We start from the raw sequence: 27,147 nt of genomic DNA on the forward strand, positions 1-27,147 counted from the left end.
GAGTTTGAAACTGTTAAGGTGGGGAGACTGACAAGTGAAACAGGCAATTAAAAATATAGTGTAAACAGTGGTCCAGTGTAGTTAAACGAGGTAAGGAAGGTGCAGCAGGGAAACACTAAGCCAAACAAAGAAGAAACCAGGTGTATGAATAAATAGGGAATGGCAAAGCTTTCTTTGAATTGGGGTGGGATGGGGTGTGTGGAACAGAGGTGGGCAAAGTAGTTGAGATAAGTGGCTCTGGAAACGAAACCAAGTTTTGTTTAGTGACCTCTTACGTTGTCGGATGGGGTTAAATCCATAAGGGTCTATAAACATTGGCCTGCTATGTAGAAAACACATGTTTCAATGGCAACTCAGTTGTGGGAGAGGTTTTCATTGCTAACGATGGGCTCCTAGCATGAAGAGATTCAGGTAAATCCTGCCTCGAGGAGTGGGCTGGTATCTCTGATCAGAGCTGGCTGCAAGCTTGTGTAGTGACAATGGTGAGATCTCCAAAAGTGCCAACTCCTACCACCCAACACCCAGGAGAGAATAACTTCTTACTCCCCCCTAACAGATCCTGAGCTGAGCTAAACAACATCTTTAGTTCTCGCAATCCATCTCTCTCCCCCTCTACTGCCCCATTCATGCTGCAAAGATGTCACAGGACTATTTACTTAAAGATTACCTTTCTAAAGCAGATTTGAGTCTATGTTTTCTTTAAAGGCAATCCTGTTTTTTTTCTTTTTTCAACACTGACCCAACAACACTTGGATATAAACAGTAATATCAGCATGGTCAGAAGGTGGAAATTCCACTGGCTTTCCTGTTTCATTTAACATTCTTTGGCTTGGGGATGATACTAAAAATATAAAAATATTATAGAACGTTTTCAAAGTCAACTTGCTTTATAAGTCCCTTCAAAATTTTGTTTGTCCTCTATGTTCATAGCAATTTTAAAGTGTTAGTCTGTAAAACATTGTGTCTACGTGTACAGCTTTTTTTTTTTGATACTCACTTCTGGAACAGGCTGAAAGTCAGTCAGGAAAATTCAGTAAGACCGGTTTGTGGTTTATCCATATTCTTATGTAAACCTGAGATTCTCACATTTGTCACTAATGACAGTAATAAAATAATTAAAGACAAATGAGTTAGTATTTTATCATCTAAAATTTCCCCCTTTTTCCTGAACCTTCTTACATTTCTAGAAAATAGTTAGAAGGAAGTCTGACTGAGACCTCAGGGCTTATTGCTCCAAGTAAAAAGTAAGCTGAAAGAAAAGTTAAGTCATTGAAATTGATATCTACATTTACTTTCCCTTTTCTTTGTACTCTTTGCTCTTGACTTTAAATTCTTTTGATTCCAGGAGGAAGAAGACTGCTAATGCTCTGCCAAGCCTCGCTTTTCTGTCGTGATTGGAAGGTTTGATGTTATCCAGAATTACTTATGGAAGATGGAAGAGCTGCAGCATTACAATGAAAGCCATCTTGCAAGAACCTGAGTTCCTTTTTCTTTTACCTGAGTCAGGAACAAAAAATACTCATGTATATTCCCCAAAAGGACAAAAAGGATCCAATGAAAGGGCTAGGTTGTACAAAGGTCAGAGCATTTTAGTGATAAATGACACCTAAAATCACTGTCTCTGCACGACTTATATTATAAAAGAGAAAATTAAGACCCAGAATAAGATCAAGAGTTTTTCATTGGTCGTTATGATATTAAAGAAGTTTTGAAATATATGGCTAGCTTTCTCACATCTATGTGCCGATTAGACCTCAGCCAGAGACTTCAGGGGAGCCCTCTGCAAATTTCTAGAGTTCTTTGTGCAGCTTTTCCTCTTGGGTTCTCTGACTTGCAAACTCAAACCGCCAGGCTTTTCTTAGACTCAGCTCTGTCTCCTCATCTCAGAGAGACCCTACAGTGGGGCCTGGAAACCCTCCAGGCTCTGAGCTGGACAATGGAGCTCACCTCCATTTTGTTTATTTCCTCTCTCTCGGCAATCACTCTTCTGTGCTACTGATGCCCAGTGTCTGAAATTCATTGTGTTCATACCTTTTGTTTGTTTGCTTGGTGTCATTTCCTGCAGGAGGGTAAATCTGGCTCCTGTTGTTCCATCTGCCCTCCAGCAGCTTCCCATACAGGCAGCTCACTTCACTTCATTTTCAATTTTAATGACTTCTGTTCTTTATTACGCCTTTTGTCTACTTTTTTTTTTTTTTTGGTTATTCTCCTTGTTCTTTTTCTAACTTCTTGAGTTCATATTAAGTTAATTAGCTTTTAGTCTTTCTAAGTCAATTGCTGAATGTTTTGAAGTTTTCACTTTGGGTTGCTTTATATTTTTTAGGCTATTTATTAAACTAATCCACGTTCTGAACTGTTATTGCTACTGGAAACCAGTCGCGATCCAGACGCCAAAAGAGGATTCTTGGATCTTGCACAAGAAAGGGTGAGTCCATAAAGTAAAGTGAAAGCATGTTTATTAAGAAAGTAAAGGATAAAGAATTGCTACTTCATAGGCAGGGAAGCCCCGAGGGCTACTGGTTGCCCATTTTTATGGTTATTTCTTGATTATATTGGTATGAACAGGAGGCAAGGAAATATTGGGTAGAAGGGGGCGGTTCCCTGGCAAAGACACCACCCTCAAGCTTGGAAATCCATGGCCCTAAATTTGAATGGGCATTCCTGTTTTCACACCTTAATGTTGCCTTTTGTCCTGCCACGCCCCCCATCCTATACCCAAATAAACCCTAAACCTCAGGCTCCAACAGCAGAAGATCAGAGGAGCAGAAGAGTGGTGCAGCAGAGAAGGAGAGAAGAGAAGGAATGTCTAAATGTCAAGAGGAGTTCAGCTGGGGACAGTTGGAGAGGAGATAGGCCATGGGGCAGCCAAACTCTAGGGGAAGATCATCTTTCCACTCCATCCCCTTTCTAGCTCCCCATCCATCCCACTGACAGCCACCTCCACCACTCAATAAAACCCCTGCATTCACCATCCTTCAAGTCTGTGTGTGACCTGATTCTTCCTGGACACCGGACAAGGACCCGGATACCAGGAGGTCACTGAGCTGATTAACACTTAAGCCATCTGTGGACAGCAGAGCTGAGAGGTACTGTAACATGTGTATTGGGGCTTTGGGAGTTGCAGGCACCCACCCTTAGATCCTACCACGGGGCTGGAGCCCAAAGGCACTTTCTCCAGCTCTTGCACCTGCCTATCTGCATGCTCTCCCTCCCATAAGGGGTTTGAGCTCATGGTGGCCAAACAGACAAACCACACCCCTGTTGCACGTCCTGTGAGTTGGGGGTCAGGGAACTCTCCTGTTTCAACATGTTAAACAAGGGGTGGATTATTCATGCCTCCCCTTTTTAGACCCTATTGGATAACTTCTGGACGTTGCCATGGCATTTGTAAACTGTCATGGTGCTGTTGGGAGTGTAGCAGTTAGGACAACCAGAGGTCAGATCACCATCTTGGTTTTGGTGGCTTTTGGCCAGCTTCTTGACTGCAACTTGTTTTATCAGCAAGGTCTTTATAACCTGTATCTTGTGCCAACCTCCCATCTCATCTTGTGACTTAGAATACCTAACTGCCTGGGAATGCAGCCCAGCAGGTCTCAGCCTTATTTTACCAGGCCCCTATCCAAGATGGAGTCACTCTGGTTCAATTGCCTCTGACATTACTTCCAAGATGATCCCTTTTTGTCATTACGTAGTGGCCTCTTTATCTTTGAAAATACTTTATCTATCATCTATTTTATTTGATATTAATATAGCTACATGAACTTTCTGTATTTTTACAGCCTCTTTACCTATTTATTGACACATAATACCCATACAATAAATAGCATGTAAGGCACTGATCTTAAGAATAGAGTTTGATAATTTTTTTCTAATGTATACAGCCATGTACCCACCACCCAGATCAAGATAGAGAATATTGCCAGCATCAGAGGAAGTCACTAGCTTTATTTCAGTTGGTATTTTCCTCAGACATCTTTTTTTTCCATCCCTTACTTTCAGCTTATCTATTTATGTTGTAAAGATTTTACTTTCAAACAGTACGTGACTTTTAGTAAAGTTACAGTACACTGATTGATTGATTGTTACATTAAAACCCAAGCCACTAAGTATCAACAACATCCTCTGTTCCTATTTTCCCCTCAAATAAAAGTAGGCTTACCATATTTGTTTAGAATTTCTGTGTCTGCCAAGGGAGTCTTTAATTGCTAAAACTAAAAGACTCTATCCATATTTGCTTTTAGTGCTTTCCTGTTTTTATTTTAGTAACTTAACCTTAATTATGTGAAATATTTTATGTTATAAAGAATGAGTAGTACAGATCTATTTTTTTCTTCTTGAGTATCTGACAAGTTTTCTGAATACAGTGAAAGTGTATCTTTTTATGTTGATTTGAAAGCTGCTTTCTTCATGACACTAAATTATTACATCTATTTGAATTTACAAATGAATTGTTATATTTCACTTATCTGAATATATATTTCTTTACCCAGAATGTTCTTTTAATTAATGCTTAATATAACTCTATATTATAATTCCTGGCTGAAGAAATTCCCACTCATTGTTCTTCATTTTCATACTTTTTCTGACTATTAACACACATTTATTCTTCTAGATGGAGGCTGTTTAACCTTAGCACTATTGATATTTTGGACTGGATAAATAAAAATCTGTAGTGGGATCCTTCTAATTTCCTCTACTTTCTTTTTGTAGCTCTGTTTGGTGCCCTCAGGTGGGAATGCTATGCCAACTCTCCAGTACCTTCTTTCTTTTTGGCCCAAAGCAGATATTCTGCAGAGTTTCTTGTATGAGGTTGGGTTGTTTCTTGAATTTCAGAGTATATTATTGTTTATTCTATACTTTTCTTCACTCAAGCAGATTTCAAATATCTGGAATTTATAAATATTTTGTCAAGCCTCCATCTTCTCATTTTAACTTCCTTTAAGAAATATTTAAATTACCATTTTCACTTATCTGTTTTTAATTGGTCTGCTATTGTTTGATATTTACAAGTGATTTATTATTTTATCCTTTTTATTAGGTAAGAGATGTTAATGGTGAGTTTGAGATTGATAGGAGCTATTTTGTTAGAAATAAATGAGGAACTGTTGCAAGAATGAACTGTGATTTTTACCTTTTATTCAATTGTTTTGGGTTCTTACAGGCTCATGACACTTTCCTTAGTGTTTAACACAAACAACAAAAGTAAAATAACTGCCATTTCTCTCCTTGCAGTTAAACTGCAAACAGCTCTTTTTATAAGAACTGTGATTGCCTCTAGCAAGCAGTCTCAAGTACTTGATGTATAAACACACTATTGCCCTTTTCTCACACTTGAAGTTTGTAGAATAAACCACTAAAAATTTCATAGTGTCTGAGGAGAATGGACCTCTCCAGATAATGTTTTCTTGCCTGGGGCCAATATGTGCACCATAGAGTCCCCTCTATCTGCCATAAAACTTTGTTTATTGCTTTAATCAATCTTCACATGGTAGGATGATACAGGCAAAAGCTGAGGTCTTCCTATACATCTCTTTCAAAGTTTTCCTTCAAGACCATTTTGCTTTTAGTCATTTTTTTTTATATTTTCAGCAGCAGTTATTTATTTCATTTCATTCTATTTGACCCATCCAAATGTTTAACATGGTTTTATAAAAGTAAGTTTATTTTCAGCTTGTCTGTAGATTCAATTTTCTTGTAGTAGCTGGTATAAGTAATAGGGAAAAATGTATCAGTCTTATACAATAAAGAAGTTCACATGAGTGTGTGTGGGAGTGTGTGATATAAGAAGAACCAATCGGTATGTAACAACCGATTGTCTGCCTGCTACACTTTTAATACTTGTTAGAGTTTTAGTTTCTATGAGTATCTTGGACGTGCTGGAATATATATGCAAATTTCCTTCTAAAAGATTGCAACAAGTTACATTACCATAACAACAATAAGAATTTACTGCAGTCTTAGCACATTGGATATTAGAAATACCACTTTGTAGGTTTCATAGAAAATGAATAAATTTTCTGTTGTTTTAATTTACATTTTAAAAGTAGTGAGGTTGAAAATGATGCAATTTGAAATGCATGTGCATAAGAAGTTGAATAGAAGTTTATTTGTGGGAAGGTGGAATGAGTTTTGAACAAGTTAAATGTTTTGAAAAACAGTGTGAATGTACTGAACACTTTTGAGGTGTGATCTTCTAATTGCTCTAGCAAATTGTATTGGTCATAAGAAAATGTTTGAATTTTTCCAGTCAGTCAGTCATTGTATTAGTTCATTCTCATGCTGCTATAAAGAAGTGCCTGAGACTGGGTAATTTATAAAGGAAAGAAGTTTAATTGACTCACAATTCTGCGTGGCTGAGGTTTCAGGAAACTTACAATCGTGGCAGAAGGGGAAGCAAACACATCGTTTTTCACATGATGGCAGAAGTAAATGGGGAAGCCCCTTATAAAACCATCAGATTTCATGAGAATTTGCTCACTATCATGAAAATAGCATGGGGGAAACCGCCACAATGATTCAATTACCTCCCACTACATTCCTCCCACAACACGTGGGGATTGTGGGAACTACAATTCAAGATGAGATTTGGGTGGGGGCACAGCCAAACCACATCACTATGCCCCTGACCCCTCCCAAATCTCATGTCCTCACATTTCAAAACACAATCATGCCTTCCAAAAAATCCCCCAAAGTCTTATCTCATTCCAGCATTAACTCAAAAGTCCAAGTCCAAAGTCTCATCTGAGACAAGGCAAGTCCCTTCCACCTATGAGCCTGTAAAATCAAAAGCAAGTTAGTTACTTCCTAGATACAATGAGGGTATAGGTAATGGGTAAATGCACCCACTCTAAATAGGAGCAATTGGCCAAAAACAGGAGCTACAGGCCCATGCAAGTCTGAAATCCAGTGGGGCAGTAATTAGATCTTAAAGCACCTTAATAATCTCTTTTGACTCCATGTCTCACATCCAGGTAATGCTGATGCAAGAGGTGGGCTCCCACAGTCTTGGGAAGCTCCGCTCCTGTGGCTTTGCATGGTACAACCCCCCTCTTGGCTGCTTTCAGAGGTTGTCTGTTATCCAGTTCCAAAGTCACTTCTGCATTTTTAGGTATCTTTATAGCAGCACCCCACCTCTAGTACCAACTTACTATATTAGTCTGTTCTCATGCTGCTATAAAAAACTGCCCAAGACAGTGTAATTTATAAAGGAAAGAAGTTTAATTGATCTACAGTTTTGCATGGCTGGAAAGGTCTCAGGATACTTACAATCATGATCAAAGGGGAAACAAACACATCTTTCTTACGTAGTGGCAGGAAGAAGAAGAATGAGAGCTGAGTGAAGGGGGAAGCTCCTTTATAAAACTATCAGATTATGTGAGAATTTACTCACTATCATGAGTATAGCATAGGGGAAACCACAGCAGTGATTCAAGTACCTCCCACTGGGTTCCTCCCATGACACGTGGGGATTATTGGAACTACAATTCAAGATGAGATTTGAGTGGGAACACAGTCAAACCGTATCAGTCATTCCACATATTGAGTGATTTCTCTCTTCTATTCACTATTCTTCCACAGAGAGGGACCCATAGTCATTACCTTCAAGGAACCTAAATCCTGGTGTCTTTATGGTTATGGGTGGCATATAATATACAGGTAAGCCAATGTTACAGGATGTTGTGAGACTATTCCTATCCTTCCGTAATTAGCCACTAGGACCACAGCTGAAACCAAGAGGCACTGATTACCACCTCACTCTAAAGAGAATTACTGAGTTTGTGCTCACTGCTGGGGCCAGATCTCTTTGCAGGGCTATGTTAGGCTTTACCCAATGTGACCCTCTAGTCTGTACAAGGAGAGGAATGCAGAGGGAAAGAGATTCACTGGAGTCTCTCGTCAGTGACATGGTGGTGAATATATGGTAATGGGTAAATCCCACTTCACCTAATGAAGAAAAGGAGAAGGATGCACTTCATTCTTAGAATCTAAGCAGGAACAGGAAAGGGAAAATCTAGGAGAAGAGCTTACAAAGACTGTAAATGCCTTCAAGAAGGTGAGAGAAACTAATATTTGCTTTACTGTTAGCAGGCTGTTCGGGTGGCATTTTGCCAATATAGCCCTATCCCTACGTGAGTAAGGGAAAGGGAATTGTGGTTGGACAACCGAGTTCTGAGAAAGGCAGTGATTGAGCAGCTGAACTCCATCCATTTGGTGGGTGAGGACCCCAGAGTATTCAAAGGATCAAATGGAATGTGACTGAAGAGTTATCTTGCTGATCTTACCCAGGAGGACTGTCCCCTAGGCAAGGGGACACTAAACACAAAGAGGCATGGGATAAGGATTTCGTGATGAGAATTGGGCAGAACTGGTGTTTAATCCCCATGTCATGGTAAGGCCCTGTGAAATTCTCTCTATGCCTTTGAGAGACTCAGCATTTAGATTCTGACTCCTAGAGTCCCTTAGTGGCCAGTCAGTGTAAGCTAAATTAGTAGCTACAGCCATCAGGCACACGACTACACTGTGAATAGTGAAGTAAAAAAATTTCCTTTGTTTGCTTTCTTCCTCTAATCCCAATCCCAGAGGCGTGATAAACCTAGAAAAAAGAAAGTAGCTGTATAGCTTTCATTTACATCTAAGATTGGTGTTTTGAAATTTTAATAACAAAAAAGACCAGAAAGTTGCCTATCTCCCGGAGATGTTTCTAGTGAATAGGAATAAGAAATGGGAAAAGTATATTCCATGCAGTATAAGCAAATTTAAAGAATTAATTTTTTTTACCCTACTGAATTGAGACTTGCCAACAACCAGTTATACAAATAAAGAGGGTAGTCCTGGGAGCTGAGTGCTATGAAAAAAATACAGGAAGAAAATGAAAGAGAACTTAATGGGAAGGAGGGAAGAAGACTACAAGCTGCTTTGCCTTGGGTAGGCAGGGAAGACCTATTTCATTCAATGATATTTTACTGAGTTTTCCTGTGTTCTAGCCATTATTCTGGGCTCTGAGGATACATAGTAAACAAAGCAGATGAAAAATATAGTCATCAGAATTTTCTTTGAAGGTGTGAGACAGGAATAATATGGAGGCAGTCAAGCAAAGATATGAAGCAAAAAAAGAAGAAAAAATTAGAACAAAGTTCCTAAGAAAGGAGCAACCTTAGTATGTTGGAGTTTTGGGGGAAAGTTCAGTGGATGCAACCTAATGACAGGAGAGAGTGGGAGAGGGTTGGAGGGGGCAGGCCAGGTGAGCTGAGCATGTGGACAGGTCAGAACTTCAGAGAGCCTGCTAACAAGTGGTGATTTTATTCTGGTGCAGTGAAAAACCTACTGGAGATTTTAAGTAGGAGAAACACATGATCTAATTGACAGTTTGAAAAAATTGCTCTGTGAAGGAGGGAATATAAAAAACAAGAGTAGAGACAGGGAGACAAGCTGTTACTATATTCCATGTAACAAGGCTGTTACTATATTCCATGCCATCTCATCCATTCTTTTTAGTAAGAATAAATGCTGCTGGTCACTTTTTAGTGATTTCTTTTTAAAATTTCAAAATATTCAGAGATGGGGATACTTTAATCTGAGGACATTAAAATATTCAGCATTTTTATGCTTTGGTAGGCCTAGAAAAAGTTTAATAGACTTAGGTAAGACTTACATTAAACTGATTACTTTTGATTTATAGGTAATGGCGTTCAGCTGAGAATGGAAATAATTTTCACCTGGTTGGCAATATTTAAAATCACTTCTGAACCTTCAGTTTTATCCAGTTGAATAATACAGGTCTAAAATTTCCTTTATTTGCTTTTGTCAGAGCAAATTATGTTACCAATAATACCACCTACAAGAGAGAAGAGCCATGAGAAGGGTCAAGGACAATCTATGAGTAACTTAAGTGGAGGCTGATATAACATATTCTCTAATATATGATGCTCTGATAGCATTTGACAAGACCATTTGGAAGAGACCCAGATGGAGACAACAATTCTAGTTAATATGCTCCATTGAGTGATGTTCATCAGCTGATTCTGGAACTCAGGCTGAACTCTAGTCATAAAATTTGGAAAGAAGGCAGTTTGAGAAATGGTATATTCTTCACTGCGAAATGATTGACCTGAGCATGAAATCAATTCTAAAAATAATTAAGGGGCAGATAAGTTCAGGACCAAGCTTATAAAAATGAGAACTACTCAAAAGATCTCCAGTTTTATTCCTAAACCTATCTGTGCTGAAGAACTTTTTGGATGCTTCCCACAGGACTGAAATTCCTGTGTCTAATTTGGACAATGACAGTTCTCTGTAATCCACAATTGAATGGTCACTGGAACATGTTAGACACGCAACATAGTCAAAGAATGCATAGATTAGGGTAACTATGTCAATTATAAGTAAAACCCCATGTAGACTAATGTAACTCTGTTAGGGAGATGTGTACTAGCAACTGTCTTGTTGCTATATGTATATATGTATATATATATTTAGTTTTGGAAAAAGTCAATGGCTTTTGTTATTGTCTCTTTAAAAATGTAATATAGTTTTGTTACAGAAAATTAAGAAGCTAGAAAAAAAAGTATAAAGAAAAAAACAAAAATTAGCTATAATCCCAGCAAGTGAAATTAAGCTCTATACATATCCTGGCATCTCCCCCATCCCACAGCCCCCTTACCCACAGAAAGAACTTTTAATGTAGAACTGTGTGCAATCTTTTAAATATGCAACAAACACCATTCCTTGTCATCAGACCTACCAGATTTTATCATGGTGTGAATGTAATGTCTGAGGTTTCTGAAATACTTTAGAATTTATACCTTCAAAGCAGTCACCTTGAGAGGTAATAGCATTCATTTATTCAAATGCAGATTCTGAACACAGCAGATTTGTGACAATCTCTTACTGCTCACTTAGGGGAGGCATACAGCATATGGCCAAGGCCTGCTCTACGTTCTGTTTTTAGGATGGGAGAAAAGAGACCTCAGACACTCCTCCTTCTGACTCCAAGGATAAGGCAGTCAGAATGTATCTGGTGTGTACTCGAAGAGGAAACGTGCTGCACATTGGGACCCCAGGTCCTTTGGTTTTACCTGTCCTTTCTGAGGCGTGGGCATCCTGGAGTCCCTCAGAGATTTCTGACCCAGCCATCTCAGTAAGATCTGCTGTGTCCTGGAGGTGATGAGTGCTCTCCAGAGTTCATTTGAAAGTCAGGCCCTTCTCTATGTGCTCCTACCCCTGTGCCTGTCATTCTCTTTACTGTTGAGGAGGGACCTTAACTCCTGGCAGGCGAACTATAATTAAGATCAATGGATACTAAAGTAAGCCTATCAAAAATCTGGTTTTTGACAAAGATTTGAATAGAACTTGGTCCTTGCCCTCAAGGATCTCACAGTATGATAAACTTGTCTTTGCTTTTTAAATTACAGTGCCGTTTCAGCAGTCAGGCACCTTGGGTACTTGACTGAATCTTGTTCTTTTCCAATATATTTCACATGAGACTTCATGTTATCCTGGACAACCACCTAATGAGAGTCCAGGCTGAAGTCTTCATTCCCCTTCTGCATGTTCTCTGCTGTTGGCTTTGTTCAGACCCTTCTTTCTTCTCATCTATCCTACTGTAATGGGCTTTACATTTTAAACATAGCTTGAAATAACAAATCATGACTATAATACATGCAAATGGTTTGTATTTTGTTTTATTTTTATTTAGAAGTAGAGAATAGAGTAATAGTGAGGCAGGAGAACAGGGAATTAGGATAGCCAGGGGTTGGGGCATAAGCAAAGGAATAGCAGGTGCAGCCAGTTTGCATAAGCAAGAGAACAGCAGGTGCAGCCGGTTCTAGGCAAGATCAGGCAGCATGCAGGCCACATCCTCATGCCTGTGATAAAAAGACAGAAGTTTCCACTTCAGCCTCTGCTTGACCATGAGCTAAGCCTCCACTTCAGCCTCTGATTGGTCACAGGCCAATCCTTCATAGGGTGTAGCCAATTGGAGGCTTCTAAAGGGTACCTAGGGGTATTGCCAAGTTCTTTTGGCTTTATAAAAACCCTAATTGGAGCCGGGCACAGTGGCTCACACCTGTAATCCCAGCACTCTGGGAGGCTGAGGCAGGTGAATCACTTGAGGTCGGGAGTTTGAGACCAGCCTGGACAACATGGTGAAACCCCGTCTCTATTAAAAATAAAAAAAAAATTAGGTGGGATAAAGTAACAATAATCTCAGGCTGTGAAAATACTAAAAGTCAAATGGGTAGCAGCAAATAGGCTGGGTAGGTGTGGAATCGGGAGCACATCAAGGCTTGAGGATACAGCAAAGTATCTGCTTACAAGAATAGGGCTAGCCAAGTGGGCAGAAACCAGACAGAAGAGTTAGGTTTCAAGTCCAGTTTTCAATCCTGATGGAGGAATTGTGGGAAAAGTCATTCCTAGAAATACAAAAACCAACACTGGTCACTTTGCTTTAAGAAACTTCAAATCATCAAGAAAACTATTTTTACTTCCCTGTCTGCAGAATCCTTGACAAAAACCTCTAGGTCTGTCGTAGTTTTGATTTCAAAAGGAGTAAACTGGTCTATGTAATAATCACTTTGGTGGACTCTATTCTAGACACAGTGAAGGAGTGAGATGTGAAGGTGCTCTGTCATTGCCTCAGTCAAGGCTTTCATGGTACACTGGAAGAAAGAGAAGCGTGAACAAATTGTGTGATACTTGAGGTCATGCTGTGTACCTGTATTGAACAAGAATAAGGGAAGAAAGCTGGGAACCTGGATCTCCCATATATTGGAAGTTTTGTAAAAACCTTGAGGTGAGTAAATAAAAACAAATTCTGAAAGGTTTTTCAAAAAACAATTGATTGCATGGTTATCATGTTTTAGAGGATTCTGTTTGGCTTTAGAAGTGAAGAGCTATATGTGTCAGAGAATGTGACAACTTATAGGTTCTATATCTTTTGCTCAGATGGTCCCAGTGAGAGATGAGGGCTTCATTTGCTTTTCTTTTAGGTTTTCTTTATAAGTTGTATTAGTCCATTCTCACGCTGCCATAAAGAACTGCCTGAGACTGGGTAGTTTATAAAGGAAATAGGTTTAATTGACTTACTGTTCCCCATGGCTGGGGAGGCTTCAGAAAACTTGCAGTCAAGGCAGAAGTCACCTCTTCACAGGGTGGCAGGAGAGAGAATGAGTGCCACTTATAAAAGCCACTTATAAAAGCATCAGATCTTGTGAGAACTCACTCACTATTATGAGAACAGCATGAGCAGCATGAGGGTAACCACCTTCATGATTAAATTACCTCCCACAGGGTCCCTTCCACTGCATATGGGGATTATGGGAACTGCAATTCAAGATGAGGTTTGAGTGAGGACACAGCCAAACCACATGGTAAGTCCTGGTGGGAACCGTGGTCATTGCTATATAGGATGACTATTACACTTCTAGAAATAAACTCTTTCCTAGAGCAGACTTATTTTAAGGGAGAAACAACAGAGGCACATTTTTCTGCCTTCTATTGCTGGGAGTGCACTCTCTTGTTGCTTCCTCAGGTGCTAAAATGGAGAAGTAGCCCGATTTTTCAAACTAGGATTTGAATGATGAATTAAAATGTATTAATCTGATGAAGGATTATATACACACTTGCTTTTAATATTATGTCAAACTGATATATTTGACATATAGATGTTTATTTTATTTAATTAATGAATTTATTTATTTACCTTAAGTTCCAGGATACATGTGCAGAATGTACAGGTTTGTTACATAGGTATACATGTACCATGGTGGTTTGCTGCCCCTATCAACCCGTCATCTAGGTTTTAAGCCCCGTTTATATTTTTATTGAGGTAAAATATACATATATAATTTGCCATCTTTACCATTTTGCATATACACCTCAGTGGTAATAAACACAATTATGTTCTTTATTTTGCCTTCATCATCCCCCTCCCCACTCTCCTTCCCATCCTCTGGTGACTACCGATCTACCCAATCTACTTTCTGTCTTCATGAAGTCCACATGTTTAGCTCCCACATATGAGTGAGAACATGTGATATTTGTCTTTCTAATATGTTTTAATATTAAAAAAAGTTTTAGAAACACTTCACATTTAAAAAGTGGAATCATATTCCTTCCAAGGTATATGAACTAAGTTGTCTTATTGTTGAGTTAGGAAACAGATATTTCTGGCTTTCCTTCCCTTTGAAACATTTCTCCTTCAGCTTTCAAGGCTTATTTTTGCAGAGTCACAGCACTGTTGAAACACACCCCAAAAAACATGTTTCATGAGATATGAACATGGAACAATACCAAGATGTCTCTGGTCTTCAGTTTTGAAGTAGAGCTCTAGCTTAGAAATATTCAACAGGAACCAGAAATGTTAGTACTGCATTGTTAATCTGTAGCACTAGTTCTTGAACAAAAACAAGAAGAAAGAAACTACTGAGTGTTGAAGTTTTTCTTTTTGAGCTTTAAAATTTATGCACTACATATTTTTTTAGTTCAGAATAATCATACTATGTTTTCTATTTTTTCATTAAAAATTCATTTCTACACACATTTTCACTTGTAGACAAAGTGTACACACACTTTTTAATTGGCTACGTAATAGTCTATTTTGTTAATATGCTAATATATAAATTATAACTGACACATAGACATTACTAAGTTAGTGAACATTTGGGTTATTTTTGCTATTCACTGATGCAATTAATATGTAAAGTCAATTACAAAATAATAATTTACACTTTTTTGTAATTTTACTGGAGCACATTCTTCAAAATGGAAATACTGGGCCAAAAATTTATAGACAAATTTGTGAATTTTGGAATATATTGCTCTATCGTTTCTGAGTCAATTTACAGTTACTAATAATGTATAAGTATTTTTTCCCATTATGCCTTATCTAAGTCATCAACAAATGCTTTTGCTACATTAATACTTCTATCTGTATAATGGTTGTATTAAGTAAACAAGACTCATAGAATTCAATTAGAAATAATTTGAGTCATGTCTCTTGTGTCCTTTTAAATGTCTTCTGTAGAACTGGTCCTTGCATTGTTCCTCTGCCCAAACATCCCATTATTCTTCTGGTCACCATTAGGTAATACAAATGGCTCTCCAGTTTGTAATTAAAATGTCTATACCAATGCAATAATCAACATTTCCATTCTGATTTAAAATTAATGTTTGTATTTCTTCTCTTCCCTGGATTCAGGAAAGGAATGATCTAGTCAACTTCTCCCCAACCCCGAACTGGAGCATTTATTCCTTTTCTTCCATCTTGCTACTCAAAGTTTCTAAACCCTCTAGCACTGGAACACAGGAAGGAAAAAACTAGGTAAAGGAGTAGGAAAGTCCGACTAGACCAATATTTCACAGTGGTCCCACATTTTCTCTTGGCAGAGTTTTACATTTGAACCTTCCTCTTATAGGTATTCTTGAGGGTTCTTCAGAATTTTCCCATCACTTGGGACTTTTCATCTGATATTCTCTTGGCTTGCATAAATCCATGTCTGTTTCAGTTGTTTGCCTGCATCCTTCTTCCGTCCCTCACGGGTAAACAAAGTATTAGATGTCTGGCAACACTTCTGTTTTCTTTCTCTTAAAAGCTATTGGCCTCTCTAGGAAGTCATTTCCAACATGACCAAAGATAACTCACAGGAACATTTTTTTTTTTCCAGTTGGTGTGTATAGAGCCCACAAGAAACTCATTTTTTCACTGCCTCTTAAAACTGTAGGAATGCTTGTCATCCCTAGCTTTCCAGTATCTCCTTAATATACTTTCAGGGCAGGACTGGGGCCATTTTTTTGCCCTTTAGATATCTCAAGTAAGAGTCATAATTCTCTGACATTCCAAGGACACATTCTAGTTCTCCCAAGACCCTCTAGAGCTCTTGACAAAGTGAAGAGAGAACCTCCTCACCTCTCTTCCTTAGGAGCGACCTTGAAGACACACAAACAGCTCTCTTCTCTACACTCCCTTTTGTTCAGTCACCAACTCCTTACACTTTTATACTTTTGCTGTTGGTGAGAGTTTTAGAATTGTACAATCTTGAGACATTTCCTTTGTGAATTCTGTATTAAGTCTTATATGTCAACCTGGAATGCAGTCTTTATTGGATATAAGGTGTCAGCCCAATCATCTATTTTAATTTTCTATTACTTCAGCTAAGACTCTTTCTATTATAAATGACAAAAAGCCTAATTTAAAAAAACCAGCTTAAGCAAAGAGGGGATTTATTGACTCCCATAACTGAGAAGAGGTTGTGTCTGCTTAGGCACATCTGGATGCACAGCTCTTCGGGACCTAGCTCACTTTCTCATTCTTCCTGCATTCCTCTCCCTCTCTCCTCCATTCCTCTCCCTCTCTCCTCCAGCTGTCCTTCATGTGATGACTTTATGTTCAGACAGGTTATGCTGATGCATCCAGCCTAGTCTGCTTTCCATGTTCCAAATGATCCCAGGTGGTCTATATCACTTTCCAGTGTTCAAATTTGGAACCATACGCATACTAAATTTGATAATCAGTCAGATGATGAGCACTCTCACCTTCCCTTTCCCATGATTTCCTGGCCTGGCTGTGATACCTGTGCACAAGTATTTTGCACCATTCTTATTCCGGGCTGCTCAGCCAGTTGTCAATTTTAAGATCCCTCATTGTATGGTCACACTTTTGACATTTTAAGTGTAGGTTTAAGAAGAAATATTATCATACCTCTTAATAATTAATTTCTTTTCGTGGGTAAATAAGGTATTAGGAAATAATAAATGTATTTTTAAAAATGAATAATCACAACTCAGGGTACAAAACTATGACTTTATTTTTTCCATAATTGGATTTATTTTTTTATTTTCTTTTTCTTTTTCTTTTTTTTTTTTTTTTTTTTTTGAGTCAGAGTCTTGCTCTGGCACACAGGCTGGAGTGCAGTGGCACGATCTTGGCTCACTGCAACCTCTGCCTTCCAGGTTCAAACGATTCTCCTGCCTCAGCCTCCTGAGCAGCTAGGATTACAGGTGTGCGCCACCATGCCCAGCTAATTTTTGTATTTTTAGTAGAGATGGGATTTCACCATGTTGGCCAGGCTGGTCTGGAACTTAGGTGATCTACCCACCTCAGCTTCCCAGGGTGCTGGGATTACAGGTGTGAGCCACTGCGCTTGGCTGGATTTATTTTCTATTTTGAGAACCTACCTGTTGTGTCTTTTGCAGACAAGTAATATGGTATCTTGCAGGTAAACTTATAAAACATAACTGTGCTTATCCTTTTATTTTTCTTTCTCTCGTATTAATTATGGCTTAATACTAAGCTTAATACTAAGCTCTACATCTATATACAAATTCAATACAAGCACTTTTACATTCTTTAAAGATAAATTAGGGCTAGTTCTGAAAAGCTGCTTATTTTCCCATACAAAAGCAGATTTTGTATATAATCATGTTTGAGGCATCTTTTGCTGTAATATACCTCTTTCCATCAAAAAGCATTTGTGCGCTTCCTCCTTATGGATTAACCTTGGTTTAGTTTCTATGCAAAATTTAAAAAAATCCAGGGGCTTTAGTCTGAGGGAAACAGTTGTGGAGAATATCACTCTACACATTACATCAACATGTAAATAAACTAGACACTTGTCAGGTTTAAGAAGATACGGGAGAGAATTGCAAAAGTTGCACATGACTGCCGTGGGGATTATCTCTCACTACATGAGAGTAAATTTTTTTCCTTTTGTACTGATATTAATAGTTTCTTCTTGTTTTTCATTTTTCTGTATAAATATATAAATCTTGTGACATTTCTGCCAGGCAGTTATTCTAATCTTCATATTTCAGATAAAGAAACCAAAGTTATGTGAATAAATAGTGAGGGTTCAAATCCTGGCTCCAAATCTGATTCTCTGTCCACGCCACGCCAGACCAAACCTTTAAGAGGTCACTGTGTATCATGCCATTTTAAATATTAATAAAGGCTTCATGAAATAAGCAAATTTTGTTAAGCCTCTCAGGAGTTACGAAAATGAATTAAAGTTCTTGCTTTTAATGAATCATAGTTAAGAAGGGTATGGAATTCAGATCGTAGTAATGCTACAAAATATGTATAAGTGCTGTGAGGATTCAGAGGATATGTTTACATCTAGATGCTGAAAGTGGGTTAGCAGTTGGCAATGCACATGCCCCCTAAATACAGCTGAGGGCATGAATGCATTAGAACTGGTTGACACAGTGAGGGGCCTATGCATCACTTTGGGTCAAAGTATTTATTTATTTTTATTTAAATAACATTTGGCTTTTAGGAATTTCTTCTAAGAAATTTGCTACATTTGATAGGATAAATGTTTAGAATAAACCAGAAGGCTATTCTTCAATCACTATATATCAATATCACCAAAATATCCCTTTGCCCATGCTGTTCTTTGGCTCTCCATTCAGAGTTGTTTTCGGAGTTAAATTTCTATTGCAAGAAAAGGTCATTCTTTCTTCACAATGCCTCTCAGCCTTCTCCATTCATTTTTTCCCTCATTTAGATCTTTTGCTCACAACGACACAAGCAAACAACCAGGGCTGAAGAGTACAATTCCATAATCAGCATCACCAAACCTTCCCATCCCATCCCCAATTTCAAGAAATCCAACATGAGCCATCCATGGGGTCATGGTATCTTCACAGGAACGATTTCTTTATTACAATATTTTGCTGATTTAATTATAAAAATAGAAGGGAAATGGTCATTTCTTCCCCCACGAATACCAAATTTAACTATGAAAATTTCATTGCTGATTCGATTGTCACCTCTGGAACCTTTGTTGAAGTTTAATTGCTATTGTAACAGTGTTGGGAGGGGCCTTTAAGGTCATGATTAGGTCATGAGGACTCCATTCTCATAAATGTAATAATGCCTTATAGAGGGAATGGGCTTCTGATGAAAGGATGTGTTTGGCTTCATTTCCTCTCTCTTCATCTTACGCTTTTGCTTGCCTTTCTGCTTTGTTATCATGCAGTAAGAAGGTTCTCATCAGATACAAGGCAGATATCAGTGCCATGCCCTTCGCCTTCCCAGCCTCCAGAACTAGGAAGAAAATAAATTTCCTTTCTTTCTAAATTACCCAGTCTGTGGTATTCTGTTATAGTAGCAGAAAATTGGCTAAGACATTCATATATAGAAGTACAGAGAAATTGCTTGGAAAAGTTCAAGGAGGTCAAAGCAGTTTGTACTTTAATTATTCACTAAATTCTGTAGCTCTGGTTAAGAAGGCACATTCACTCTGATCTCTTCCTGTCTTTGACTTGTAAATTACTTTAGCGAAAAGGTTAATCTCACCCTCTCTTGTTTCAACATATTGCTTTTATTAAAAATGTAAATTTAAAATTACCTTGGCATTTGGGTCATTAATTGGATTAAATTAACCTAATAATGCTCTTAAAATTACTTTTAAAAAACATGTATCAACAGAAATGTTCCCTTCTTAGTCTCATTCTCTATTTTAAGTAGTCAATTTAGTACAAAAACACTGTGCGAACATACAAGTAGGTTAAAATTTAGATTTTTTAATTTATTAAAAGGTAAATTTCTGTTGCCATGCCTGAAAATATACAAAATACAAAACATTTACTTGGTTATCACACAATAATAAAAAGTCATATAGATTTTTATTAGTTCGGAAATAAAGTATCACAGGAAGGTCTTTTTCGTTTTTTGTTTTTGCTTTTTAAGTTTTACTACAAATGAGTGACAGCTGTATAGTCACAGTCCTTAGTTTCTGTATCTAGAAATTTCCTTTAAATGGTTTAAAGCAATTTCCAAAGTTTTATTAATAAGAGAAACTGGGACTGGACAGATTAAAGAATTTAATTGAGAACCTTATAGTAACCTATTAAAATATTCACCTGCATGTCCGGTTTGCACATCTTGTTGAATTTAGAGTTGAGTTTCTGTTATAAAGAAAGGTCATAAGTTCTTTTCCTTCGCCGGATACTCTACTTCCACAAATAACTCTTTCAGTGGAATGCAAGCTTCAGTGAGTGCTCCAACACGGTTCTACTGTTAGACAAATTATTTTAAATATGGCATTTTTATATATGTAATATTTCATATAAATGGGAAAATCTTTTGTGTTGATTTATGCATTAAATGATAAATGCGTGTGTTTGTGTGTGTGTGTGTATGGCATTTCTGAGCATAAGCTTTATTTGTGTGAACAAAATATAGTAATCATTCATGTAATATTATATCTTGCCTGTTCAGCAATGAAGGAAATGAATGATAGGACCTTAGTGTCCCCTTAATTTATTTAAAACAATGACACCAGACTCAAAAGTTTACAATAGGAAGAAAATCTAAACTTCATCTAGGTATTTCAAGCCTTACATTTGACAGAACCATCATTATAATACAATAGAATAGGTTAAGTTAGTATTAAACAAACGTAGATGAATTCAACTAAAGTTTTGGATCAGAATTCTCAAACAATTCTAAAAATTATGCTAACACACAAAAGCAAGCATTCAAGGAAACATTTGTTCTTTATCTTGAAATATTAATGAGCAGAGATTTTTTTCCCATCATTGAGTCACTGGAACTCATTATAATGAAAATTGCATTCTGAAATTGTACAACTTAGGCAGGAATATAATTTATTGGAGTGTCCAGTCCACATGTTAATTTTTCACTTGACTGAAGTCTTATGTCTTCTTTGTGTTCTTTCCACATTTGGTTTGGTGAACAGATTCTCATTGATCACTTGTCTCTAGAAGGATTATAGTAAAAAAAAATACAAGACCGAAATATGAAACATAGTTATGTTTAAACACAACAGGAAATTAATGCACAGTATACATTTTAGGATTCTACATTCTTGCAGAGTTGTCCTTGAATGTAATTAGTAGGAAACGAAAGGACTCTCCTTACATATTAGCTCTATTGTCAAGTTTTGTGTAAAGAAAAATACAGAATTTCTTAGAATATCTATTCTAAAAGCCTTAGGTAAAGAATAAATATAATTACTCTTCTCCTAGTTTCTACAGAGATAAGAAATGAACAGCCAAACTTGTATAGAGGCAAAATATAATGTGAAGCCAGTAAATGATAAGTTGAATCACATATGCATGTTAAAATTTAAGGCATGTGTCTAAGTCTGTCATGTCTTTTTTAATAATGACTTTTTTTTTTCCCCAAGGAGAAGTCTGCAGAAAAGCTTATGGCCAAGTTCCTCTCTGGTTCTAGGGTGTAAAAGAAGGGCACTGGGCTAGTTTTCTCCAGTAAACCCGATGCTCCACTTTTCCTGGTTGGAAGGTTGAATTTATGTTGCTCCTAGAAACTGCATGAAAGGGAGAGGGGAGTCCTTGCTCTTCCAGAAGCAGAGCTTTCCCAGTCTTCTTCTATTTGGGCACCACAGGAACTGTGCATCTCAAACATTCTCCTGTGGGAAATAGGCTAGTGGGTCACATGTGCATGCCACAGTGGGCAGCTGACTCAGATTCGCTTATTCTCATTTTTCACCAATCACAGATCATGTGCACTTTTAGAAGGTTAAAACAATTTATACTTTAATTACTCCTTAACATCATTAGTTCTTGTTGAGATGGTACTGTCATTTTAACTTCTTATGCCTTTGGCTTATAAACTAATTTAGAGCCATATTCTATAAAAGTAGGACTAAAGCATTTTAAATAACCTTCAATAATGTGTTTTCCTATGTTTTCTGTGAGGTGCAGTCAGAATTCATAACTTGTCTCACTAACATACTAAGACATTTAATAACTTCACTTGCACAAATGTGGGGAAATAAAGTGAGCCTAAAGGTTGGTTCTTCTGACTTTCCACTGCCATTACACATATTTGAGACGTGAACAGAGAACCAAAGCAGCAATCCTGCTAATGTGGAAATGCATACAATTCTTTAAGTAAACATATTCTGTCTTCCATGCTTTCACTCACTCAGGCTGCCCTTCTGCTAAAACTACCCTGCCCTAGGTAATATCTATCTGTCTTTTAAGGCTAATCCCAGGTGATTTCTTCTCCAGAAGCCTTTGATACCTGTCTCAGTCTCTGGGACAAGTGGAGCTATTGCCTCCACTACTGTAGAACTTGTTCACTGCAATGACATTCTGTTTTTTCCATTAGTCTCTCAGCTTCTAAAGGATGAAGACTCATATTGGTATATCTAATGTGAGTGTGGTGCCTACCCCACTGTATGCATTTAGCAAATGTTTGTTGCACTTAACTGAATTAAACTACAAGGACATCTTAATGCACTGTGGTGTATTAAATTGTGCCAAACATTTGAGATGCTTAAGATTGTATGAAGAAAAATGGCAGGGGAAACTCTAAACACTAAATTTGTCTCTAGAATAAATAAGTAGCTAAAAGTGTATATAAATTTCAGTTTGAAAAATAGGCTTTAGGTTGTAATTGCTCCACTTAAAAAACTGCATCAAGACTTTTTTGTGGAACAAGGCAGAATGCAGATAAAATGAATATTTTACAGTTACTTGTTCCAGCTGCCAGTCCAATAACAAGATAACCTTAGTAAATGAAGTGAATCTGGCATATGACTCAAAAACTTCTGTTGTTTCAAGTATCTGCAGATTGGATTTTATTAATCCTTTTAGCTGAGAATCATATCTATGCCATTCATTTCCACATAGCAGGAACGTCTTAGGATTATAAACTTATGTAACAATTACTGTTAAGCTTTAAGAATTCACATGATAATGTGATGTGGCAAATCCTGCATATAACCTGTGTAGCTGTGATGGATCTTGAAAACTCTGTGTTCTGTGACTCTAAAGTCTAGAAAACCTAGACTGGCCCAGGGTTAAAATCGAAATCCAGAAGCATACCGGACCTCTGATCTGTCATGATTTCTGAAAATTATGGGAGTAAAATCAATTGATTTTGTAGAAGGCAGAATGAAATCTCTTTTGCTTGAGAAATAAAGCTCATTCCAGAGACTTGTTCTTAGTAACTATCTCCCAAAATAGATGTCATTTGGGTTTATGCTTCAGGCAAAGTTTAATAGAAACTATATGCTTTCTTAGTGAGTTCATACCAGGGGCCACGGTGAATAAAACAAATGCAATTGGCTGGGGATTTAGACAGACAGTACAGGTAGCAGCCACTACTCAGCTCTTAGGAATTGGTCTCATGCTGGTATGAAGGCTCTCAGCGTTTTGGGAGTTTACATTTTTCCCCAGAGGAATAGCAATACTTGATTTTTAAAATGTAACAATTTCCGACTTTTAAAGGTTGACAATAAATATTCTTTTCAAAAAGCACTATGTGGTTTAATACTGTTCTGGATAAACAAAATATATCCATGGCCTTTCACATGTTTTGTATCTGCTTAGCACCTGGGAGTGGAGATGAAAGCATGTGCCAGATGGCTTGCCAGTGTGCACAGGAGGTCATTTGGGAATGACGCTATATTGATAACATGCTATATTGATATAGCATTGATGTCAGTGCTATATTGATAACAGCTAACAGGCATGAGGACTTATGATGGCCACGAATGGTTTTAAATGCTTTACCGGTTGTAGCTCATTTAATTCTCATTAAACTTTGTGAGGTTGATACTATCATTATCCCCATATTAAAAGAGGTTTAGTAGCTTGCTCAGGGTTACACAGCTAATAGGTGTTGGAGCATGGATTCAAATCCAAGTCTGATTTCAGATCTGGGGCTATTACACTATGCTACACCATACTGACCATAGAGTCTCCTATACACATAACTTTGCAGTTTGGGAAATACGAAGTACACTTGGTTTTCTCTTTTGCTTTTACTATTTGATTGAGTTTTTTTTAAAAAAAACAAAACAAAACAAAACAAAACACTTTGTGTCCAAAGGAGAATCTCACTATGCTGCAGACATTTCTAAAAAGTCAAAGAAGTAGAATTAATGAGATAGAATAGAAATGAATCATAACTGGTTTCCTCCTTCCTCAAATCAGAAAGAAGTAACTCACTGGTTTGATTGTTTTTTCCTAAAAGGCAAAAGGAACTGCAAATATTAACACCAACCTGGATTTTCTATTTCAACAGAACTTAAAGGCACGTCTGTGTCAGTTGAGGGGAGAGGTTTTACATCAGATGGGCTTTTCTGTGAAGAAACACCAGAAAATATTAATAACACAATTTTCTAGTCTTAAGACAGTAAAAAGTAAAATGCTTCAGCTTAAAAATATTTTTTTCTAAAATTTTTTTTCTTTTGGTTGAAATCCCCTTTGCAGAGATTTTGTTATTGTTGTTATTACTAGTTACTGGTATAAGCATTGATTTAAACTTGTATTTGTGTTCCTCTGTAGTATTTGGTATTTCAGTAGGAGAAATATCACCTCAAACACTGATACTTACATATTTCCCTGCTGTAATAAATAGTGAAAGTGAAAATAAAAATAAAAATAAAGTGTGTGATCTCTGTATCACGTTGACCAGGACAAAATTCATCCATATACATTTAGAAAATTCTCTGAACTTTGCCAGCTAAATATTTCCTTGGCTTTTTCAGGTTTTAGAACATTGACGAAGAGAGAAGACAACCCACTTTGCCATATAGGCCCATGTAAGACGATGACTTTTCTCTTTTATACTCCAGGCAAAAAAAGCTATCTTATATTAAAGTCCTTACAAAATATCTCACACAAGTGTAGGCATTTTCAGTTACTTTTCTTTGATTAACAAAAAGTATTATTTAAGGAAGATATATTTACATGGAATACTGAAAATCAATTATAGGATTGGATGATGGTAGAAGTTAACTGTTAGAAGTAGTTAAAAAAGAAAAGAGGTAAAGGAACTTAATGTAGATATTACTATCATTCTTCTTCTGATGGCCCCACAATTGCAGTGCTTTCACACCTCTCAGCCTTCTTAAAAGAATTATATAGTGGTTATGGTCTCAAAAATCACAAAGAGAGATTAAGAATAGAGGATGAATGAAAACACAACTGTACCAATCTCATGTGACTAAGTACTTCTGATCTAGGATTACAGAGACAGTGACAGCATCATAAATACACACACGCACATATTGTGTCTTAAATATCGTGAATAGAAAGTGATAGCAAAAGTTATGCACTTCGATAAGCTGTGTTGTATGGATGTAAAAATAGCATTAGTGGGCTGGGCGTGGTGGCTCATGCTTGTAATCCCAGCACTTTGGAGGCCAAGGACAGATGGATCACTTGAGGTCAGGAGTTTGAAACCAGCCTGGCCAACACAGTGAAACCTCATCTCTGCTATTTAAAAAATACAAAAATTAGTCAGGCATGGTGTCCCGCACCTGTAGTCCCAACTACTGCGGAGGCTGAAGCATGAGAATCACTTGAACCAGGGAGGCAGAGGCTGCAGTGAGCAGAGATTGCACCACCTTGCACTCGAGCCTGGGTGACAGAGGGAAACTCTGTCTCAAAAAAAAAAAAAAATTAAAAAAAGCATTAATGATTCAAAAAAAATCACTGATGTTAAGAATTCATGGGTGGAAATTTGAAAAATCTGTTTCAGAACATGTGAGAATTAAGAAAGGCAAAAGTTTTATTTTGTTTATTTTTATTTATTTATTTATATATTTATTGAGACAGGGTCTCACTCTGTTGCCCAGGCTGGAGTGCAGTAGCATGATCACAGCTCACTGCAGCCTTGATTTCCCAGGCTCAAGCAATCCTCCCACTTCAGCCCCCTGAGTAGCTGATACTACACATGTGCACCACCACGCCTTTCTAATTTTCATATTTTTTGTATAGACTAGGTTTCACCTTTTTGCTCAGGCTGGTCTCAAACTCCTGAGCTCAAGCAATCCTCCTGCCTTGGCTTCCCCCAAAGTTTTAAACATATGTAAATATATTATTTTAAATATTTTATACACTAATGGGGTAAATACTATAAGTAGAATCTTAATATTTCCTCAATATCCATCAAAATATGTGACAGCAAGTTAGACAAAAACTTAGGGAGATCTTTCATTGGGAAAATGGGGGACAGACTTATATTTAGACGTTCCCTTTAATTGGGTAAATGCAAAAAAAAATTCTGCTAGAGAAGCACAGTGACTTCTATGTGTCCAGTTGAAAAAGATGGAATTTTATGCAGTTCTGTTTCTCTTCTGAGTTTAACTGAACTCAGAGGAATAAACCCTCTTAGAGCTGTTCACATTGGTATTTAGAGCAAAATTAAAAACTGAATTCTCACCTTTATCAGTCGGCGAATACTGTAAGAAATTAAGAGGATCGTTCCAATAATACCAGCCATCACCCCAAAAATAATGAGTGTTATCTCTACAGGAGATAAAGAGAGCAGCAAAATTATGAAAGTCTGAAATAAATGACCATATAGCAACTGAAAAATAAGACAGATAACATCAGCATACCATCACCTTGCCTTTTAATAGAAAGCACAATTAATATACTATTATGTAGATTTTGTCTTTTTTTAAATTGTGTGCTCTACAGTAATCTTGCGGGAAACTGGGACTGTGAGTGATCAAGTCTTTTGTCCAAGGTCGCAAAATAGTTGATGACAGAACTAAGACCTGAAGCTTCTGATTCCAGACCCAGCGTTCTTCACTAGTGTAACTGTAGATAAGAACTCAGTGGACATTCTCCTCAGATATGGGGAAAAAACCACAAATTCTCCCATAGTTTGGAAGTTATGAGAGAAAACAATATCTTAACATATAAAAGAGCATTGAACAGATCATAGAATCATAATTTTGGAAAGAAACTGGTATAAACAGTTTACAAATGAAGAATAGCAGCTGAATAAGGTTAACTGAGCCTTGGTCAGACAACTAGTTAAAAGTAGAATTATAACTATAATGCAGGTCATCTATATTCTAAGCTTTATTCCTTCCATAGTATTCTTATGCATAGTCTCCAATGTAGTCACTAAAAATGCTTGTTGAGTCATTTATATGTTGGGAATGAAACAATTGAAATCAATGAAGTAAGAGATATTTCCATATTTATAGCATATTTGTAGTGCTTCCAGTTGAAGTAAATAGAATGGAAGGCTGGACATAAAGGTAAAATGGCTCATTTATTTGCCTAATTAATATTTAAAAGCCCTATTGTTGATAAAAAGTAAAAGTAGCATTTCCTCTTGCTGGTGTTGCCCAGTCTTCTTGACCACTTAGCTTGAATGTATGTGATAGTGATGAAGTTCTATGATGTGCT

At 37.3% G+C, this 27,147-nt stretch overlaps 1 protein-coding gene and 1 long non-coding RNA gene across 4 annotated transcripts in view; one reads left to right on the top strand and one right to left on the bottom strand.

The window, feature by feature from the left end:
* Positions 1 to 2,291: 2,291 nt before the first annotated feature.
* LOC129533074 (uncharacterized) overlaps positions 2,292 to 27,147 on the top strand; it is a 51,261-nt gene continuing 26,405 nt past the window's right edge. The window contains exons 1-3 of the long non-coding RNA XR_010133515.1: positions 2,292 to 2,425; positions 12,592 to 12,790; positions 13,288 to 13,367. This is a non-coding gene — a long non-coding RNA (uncharacterized lncRNA). The remainder of the gene's footprint in view (positions 2,426 to 12,591; positions 12,791 to 13,287; positions 13,368 to 27,147) is intronic.
* The window catches only part of LOC115932847 (glycophorin-A), a 31,442-nt gene continuing 22,915 nt past the window's right edge, over positions 18,621 to 27,147 (bottom strand). For all 3 annotated transcript variants that reach the window (XM_063705564.1, XM_063705563.1, XM_055384758.2), the window contains 3 exons: positions 26,165 to 26,250; positions 23,999 to 24,077; positions 18,621 to 20,720 (listed from right to left, as the gene is read on the bottom strand). In XM_063705564.1, coding sequence (XP_063561634.1) covers positions 20,704 to 20,720; positions 23,999 to 24,077; positions 26,165 to 26,250 — 182 coding nt within the window. In that variant the 3' untranslated portion in view covers positions 18,621 to 20,703. The remainder of the gene's footprint in view (positions 20,721 to 23,998; positions 24,078 to 26,164; positions 26,251 to 27,147) is intronic.

This window comes from Gorilla gorilla, chromosome 3, assembly GCF_029281585.2.
Source record: "Gorilla gorilla gorilla isolate KB3781 chromosome 3, NHGRI_mGorGor1-v2.1_pri, whole genome shotgun sequence".
Taxonomy (NCBI): domain Eukaryota; kingdom Metazoa; phylum Chordata; class Mammalia; order Primates; family Hominidae; genus Gorilla; species Gorilla gorilla.